Source organism: Eurypyga helias, unplaced genomic scaffold (genome assembly GCF_000690775.1).
Source record: "Eurypyga helias isolate BGI_N326 unplaced genomic scaffold, ASM69077v1 scaffold28278, whole genome shotgun sequence".
Taxonomy (NCBI): Eukaryota; Metazoa; Chordata; class Aves; order Eurypygiformes; family Eurypygidae; genus Eurypyga; species Eurypyga helias.
This window is the reverse complement of record NW_010269303.1, coordinates 2,799-8,922: the sequence shown is the minus strand read 5'-3', so window position 1 is coordinate 8,922 and position 6,124 is coordinate 2,799. Positions and strand designations below refer to the sequence as shown.

The window sequence follows — 6,124 nt, the reverse complement described above, 5'->3', positions numbered from 1 at the left end:
AGGGGGTCGGGGGAGGCCGCGTTGGGAACCCTCCTTCCCCTCCCCGGCTTTTCCTTGCGACCTCCTCTCTCCAGCCGTCGCCCCACAGTCCCTGGCTCCCCTCATCCCCTGTGGGGCCCTCTCAGCCCTGTGTTCTGCCGCCCACTCCCTCAGGGACAGACCCCTGGAGAGCCCTCCTCCAGCCCAGCCTCCACTTAACGCTTTCATTTCGCTTTATTTTTAATTATCCTGCGCTTTCCAGGTTCCCTCAGCGTCAGACATCAGGTTTCAGTGCCGTTTAAAACACCCCAAGCCCAAACATCGCACGTTGGCCTGGATGCGCTTTTATTTTTATTCACCTGGGAGAGAATTGCAAATATTCCCTTGTTAAAGAGTTGGTTTATTCTTGGGTTTTGATGAGGAAAAATGTTTCTTCATAGTTTTTGATGAGGAAAATGGGTTTATCCTTGGTTTTTGATGAAGGTGTTTATGCTGGTTTTCCTCGTTTGGCAGCTTTTAAAGCACGGCGGAGTTTAATGTATTCCCTGTGGGGGGAGAACTCAAAATAAAAAGGTAAAATAAAACCAAGGTTCTGAAAATAGAGGATAAATGCCCCATTCCTGGAAGTGCCCAAGGCCAGGCTGGATGAGGCTTGGAGCAACCTGGTCTAGTGAAAGATGTCCCTGCCCGTGGCAGGGGGGTGGGACTGGGTGATCTTTAAGGTCCCTTCCCACTCAAACCATTCTGTGACTTAAGAATAGAAGGGTTTTGGGACACAGACTGTTATTCTTTAATTCCAGCCTTTAAAAATCAGAGAATTTCAAGCCTTTTCTCCACCAGCAGAATTATAAAATGTCAGCAGTGAATTGTGTGGATGGGAATCAAGGGAACTGCCGCCCTCAGTTCTTGAGTTGCTGGCTGCCCATGTTAAATTAGCCACGTTGGCAGACCCAAGTGGATGCTACTTGAGGAGACCCACGGTTTTCTGGGGGGTTATTCCATTCTGAGGCCAGGCCTTCAGCCGCAGAAAACAAGTGTTGCCCAAAAGCAGTACAGCAGCTTTTGGATCAGGTCTCTGAGCCGTCTTCCTGCCCATCGAACGTAAAAAATAAGAGTGAAGGGGAGACGGCTCGTGGAGGAAGCTGCCCAAACACAAAGACAGCTCCAGGATCTGATGAGGCATCGGGTGATTTATAGGGTTTTCCCAGCACAAGCAGTGATTTATCTTTTCCCAGTGCTTTAGAAAATGAGCTCTTTTGATATTAACCTCCAGTAAAGTCCCCAGTAACACTGCCCTCCTCCTTGCTGAGCTCTGTGTGGCCTCTGTGTTCGAGCTCTGCCTACGTTCTCCTCCCAACCCACCCGTTTATTATTCTTGTGAGCAGCTGCATTCATGCTTCCTGCCACAAACGTCCCGGGTGTGTTTCTACTTCCCTTAATTGCATCTTCTCAATTCCTCCTCTCTCTGTTTCAAACTTTTGAGAAACTTCTACCAGGTGGCCTGGAGCAGGGACATCTTTTTTTTCCTTCCTTAATTTCCTCCATGACCTGGAAATGGGCACGTCTCTTATTTTCTCTATATTGGCCAGGTTGATCCAACCAGTTCTGTTCACCTGCAGAAGGAAGTTTCTATATTCACCCTCTTTTTTAATGTTGTAACAAAAAGTCTGAGTCCCTGGTATCATCAGAATTGAGATGCAGAGGGGTAAATTGCATGAGAATTTAGCTAGAATTTAAGCACAAAAATGTATTGCTGATTCTGGATATTGGAATTTCTTTTAATGTGTTTATTTTGAAAGACTCTGATCTTTCGTCTCTCAGCACAGTCATGAGTAAGGGCCGTGCTTTGTGTAGGTTTTGAATATTAATGTGCTTTACCACAACATCAAAGGGCTGTAGTGGCAGACCAGAACTCCCTTTTTAGAGGATTTAGCAGAATTTAGCAGAATTCAGCCTTTGCCCCACTCCTGAAGGAAGTATGAGAAGAAAGCAGGAGGTGGAATTTAACAAGGCTGTTCTGGCTGAACAGTGTTGTAGAGAGAAGGACAGACGAGACGCTGCTCTCTGCAACTTCTGGGAGGGTTTAGTAGAGCAGCCGGAGCCAGGCTCGTTCCGTGGCTGCACACCGAGGGGACACGAGGCGATGGGTGAAATGTGGGAAACCTTGATTAGATTGGCATTTTTTCACCCATGAGGTGGATCAAACACTGGAACAAGGGACCAGGGAGGCCGTGGGAACTCTGTGGCTGGAGCTGCTCAAAACTCAGCTGGGTGAGGCTTTGAGCAACCCGCTTTGAGTGCAGGGTTGGGCCCGAGGCCTCTTCCAACCTGAATTCTTCTGAGATCCTTCGATAACGTGCTCGTATCTTCCCTGGTGTGACTCTCTCTCACAGCCCAGGGGAATGACGATGACCAACCTCCTGCCTTCAGCCGGGGACGCAAACTGCTATTACATCCTGACAGAAGACTGTGCCTATGGAAGCAAGTACTTCCAAGCTGGGAACATGTGCTTCTGCAGCGAGAGAACTTACCTGCGTAACTACGCCGATGACAGGCCCCCGACTTGCTTCTTGAAAGTCATCATGCTGGATGACAGCTCCACCGTCACGGTAAACGTAGAAATCCTTCAGCCTGTGCGCGAGGAGGCAGCCGTTTTCCTCCTGGCCATCAGCAGCCATAACGAACGCTTGGACTGCTTCTTGGGGAGACTGAGCCTTGATGCAGCTCTGCGGGCCGTGCCAGGCCAAAAGGTGACGGTGGAGGTTGACCGGCAATATTTCCCTGGCGTCATCCGCTACATCGGGAGCATTTACAAAAACGCTTCGGCTGTGCTGTCTCCGTTCTTCTTCGGGGTGGAGTTACAGGTAAAGTGGTTAATGAAGTCCATTGCTTATTGTCCCATGATGTTTGTGTGTGTAACATACCTTTCTGCTGCGTTTTCAGGGCGAGGGTGAAAACAGAGGGCGCAGCGATGGATCTTACCACGGCACTGAGTATTTCAAGTGCAAGCGGAACTGCGGGATCTTCCTGCCGCTTAGCAGAATCCAGTTTGCTCCCACACTGGGCAACGACTGTGTGAAACAGAAGCCAAAACCAGACACGGAAGAGGGAGTTCCTGTGAAAGTTGGAGATGCGGTTAACTTCTACGTGGACGAGGTCCTCACAAAAGGAATAGCGATGGCAGTTTATAGAGAGGGAACCCAGTGGTTCGTTAAAGTTTGTCCGGTAAGAGCAACCTTGGTGCCTTTTCTTGGGTTTTGGCTTGTTTGCATTGGTCTTTTAAACTGTATTATTGTGGGGTCTTAAAGAGAAGTAAAAGGAATGTCCAAAAGGCACATGAGGTTACGTGCAAACTTTTCCAGGCATGTATGAAAAAGTGGTTGATATTCCAGGAAGGCCCTATGTCTAATAAAGCATTTAGCTGAAAGATTTTTCTCTCCATTCAGGAAGAAGAAGGAACAACTGATTTTTTCCGAGAAATCCCTATGGACTCTGTTGTGAAGGAAAGTTTGCAAAGTAGGTGATCACCAGATGGGTCTGCCCTGTGGACGTTCCTGGGGGTTTAGCGTTTATTTCTTCCCTGCGGGGTACGGATGAGCTGAAAGTCCAGCAAAAGCTTCAGTTAGTCCCAACTCAATTGCTCAGGAGGCAGAGAATGTCCATAGAAAAGTCTCGTGTTCTGGTTCTTTGCATTAGCCAACTAAAGCTGAGTCTCCCCATTTATCAGGGCGAAGAGGAGAGAGTGATTGCAGCACGTATTTCCTAGGGTAGAAGGCACTACTGGCCAAAGAGTCTTTAATTCAGCTGTAGAAGGTGGAGCAGGAGCCTTATCCTGATGCCAGACAAACTCAGAAAGGCAGAGATGTCAGCAGCGATGGTATGAGTTGTTGGACAAGACAAGAAATTAGTGGAATCACTCTGTTGCCATCAGAAGACACTGTGCAGCTGTCAGGGCCAGCCCGAGGGTAGCCCTCTTTGCTGATCTGATTCATCTCCCTAAAGGCAGAAAAATAATTAGGAAATAACGCCCCTTCTCCCTTTTCAGTCATCTGAAATGGCTCTGGGACGGGCTGGGTTAGCTCCAGGACCAGCGAGAGGCTGGAGTGGGCAGCCTTGAGCACGGAAACGAGGAGCAGGGTTGTCCCCTCTTGGCCTGTTAGACCAGCTTGGCCGTATCACTGGGAATTGCACTTTGTATCTCTGATGCTCAGCTTCATACTTGTCCCTGTGGTCTATAATTTCAAAACACAGACCTGGTATTAGGTGAGATCCAGAGGTGTCTGTTATTAGGTGTTGGATTCCTGCCTCACCTGACTTTTTTTTTTATTGCCCACTAGGTGTATTTTCACCGTTTGAGTCTGACATGGGCTTGGGACACCCAAACCAAATGAAACGAGAGATAAGCGACAGCGGTGAGGAGTCTGAAAGTGGGAATTCATCCCTGGAGGTGAACTCCATGGTCCAGATCACCTTGGACAAAGGAAACCAGGTTTCGGGAATCATCCGCTGGTTGGGCTACCTGCCCCGAATTAAGCACAAAATGGCAGGAGTTGAACTGGTAAGAAGCAAAATATTTCCTGTTGTGAGACTAAATGGGAATAGGCAGGTCTTGGTTGCTCTTCTCCAGTCTTTGAAGACCTTCAGCTTGCGGTTGCGTATCTCGCAGCTTGCCCTGGGCTTCAGGTGTGTCAGAATGTGAACTGGGAAGGCAAGCACGCAGTTCGGCCCGGCCTTAGGCTGGGGAGGAGAGCCTGCAGCATGATGACGAGGCTCTGTTTGCTCTCCAAGAGCAAAATGTGAGATGGAATAATTGTGAATCCTACAAGCAGCATCACTAGGTTCAAAACTAACCAGAATGAATGAAAACAGCCAACAAAAAGAGACCGAACTTGTACACAGCTCTTAAGATATTAAATGGCCATGGGGGGGATCGCAGCTCATTCATGGAAAGCCTGTTCTCCTGTTATTCCTCAATGCTTGTTTTTCCCAGGATGAAGATAAGGGAGTCACTGCTGGCGAATGGCTGGGCACGTACTACTTCCACTGCGCTCCGAAGCGCGGCCTCTTCGTGAAGCTGCAGTCCTGCCAGCCCGACGTTCGCTTCCAGTGTTCACGCAACAGCGAGCTGAGCCTCGGGGATTATAGTGAGTTCTCCGGGGCGAGGGAAGACGGGGCCGTGCTGGGACAGGGCGCACTACGGGGAAGCCTCGTGCGCAGTGTTTTTATCAGAGGTTTCATGTTCTTGGCTTTCTTTGAGGGTTCCAAAAGATAGCGGTTTTAAGGATGCTGAGGTTGCCGTGTTGGTATTTGTAGGGAATGCCCCGCAAGCGTGAGAGGTGGTAAGGTACTTAATACAGGGGTAACGTAGAGTAGGGCTACCAGATCTGAAATATTGTGGGTACGCAGGCTGCGCGCGTGGCCACGGAGAGCTGGAGAGGGTAACTCTGGCCCGTGGCTGGGATGTTGGGTGATAACGGTGTTGGACCCAGAGACTGAGAAATAAGGGTGAGCTGGGAAAGGGAGATTAAATCAATTTTAATCACAGAATATCTTGATCCATAAGGATCGTCGGCTCCAACTCCCTGCTCCTCACAGGACTATCTAAAACTAAACTGTCTGAGTAAGAGCGTCATCCAGATGCTCTTTGAACAGTGGCAGGCTTGGAGGTAGAGTTTGATGTGACATTAAGACGTACACAAGAAGATGCGGGGAAGGACAGGTCTGTATTTTCACTTGAACAGGAAGAACTTCCTGCAGAGTGAACTAGCCATTTAGAAACTGTAAATGAGAAGACAGGGTTTGCGTAAGGACTGCCCAAACCCAGGAGTAGGCACAAGGAAGAATGTCTCAAGGACATGCTGAAGAGAGGGAATTAAATTGTAAGGGGAGAATGCTGGAGAAACCAGAAAAGACCAGACTGAGAAAGCCACGTGTGAAGCCTAAGGAGATGACACGCCAGCGGGATGAGGCTGTTAAAGCACAGGTGCCTGCTTGTCCCCTCGCTACCGGGGTCTCGGGTCTTTCAACACAGAGATCCCAAGCTTGCATATCATAGAATCATGGAATGGTTTGAGTTGGAAGGGACCTTAAAGACCATCCAGTTCCAACCCCCTTGCCATGGGCAGGGACACCTTCCACTAGACCA

At 49.0% G+C, this 6,124-nt stretch overlaps 1 protein-coding gene across 1 annotated transcript in view; it reads left to right on the top strand.

Annotated features, from left to right (window-relative positions):
• The first annotated feature begins 2,381 nt into the window (after nucleotides 1-2,381).
• Nucleotides 2,382-6,124, top strand: part of LOC104514401 (ubiquitin carboxyl-terminal hydrolase CYLD-like) — a 5,457-nt gene continuing 1,714 nt past the window's right edge. Inside the window, exons 1-5 of the mRNA XM_010158066.1 lie at nucleotides 2,382-2,843; nucleotides 2,923-3,204; nucleotides 3,426-3,495; nucleotides 4,317-4,537; nucleotides 4,970-5,123. Coding sequence (XP_010156368.1) covers nucleotides 2,382-2,843; nucleotides 2,923-3,204; nucleotides 3,426-3,495; nucleotides 4,317-4,537; nucleotides 4,970-5,123 — 1,189 coding nt within the window. The remainder of the gene's footprint in view (nucleotides 2,844-2,922; nucleotides 3,205-3,425; nucleotides 3,496-4,316; nucleotides 4,538-4,969; nucleotides 5,124-6,124) is intronic.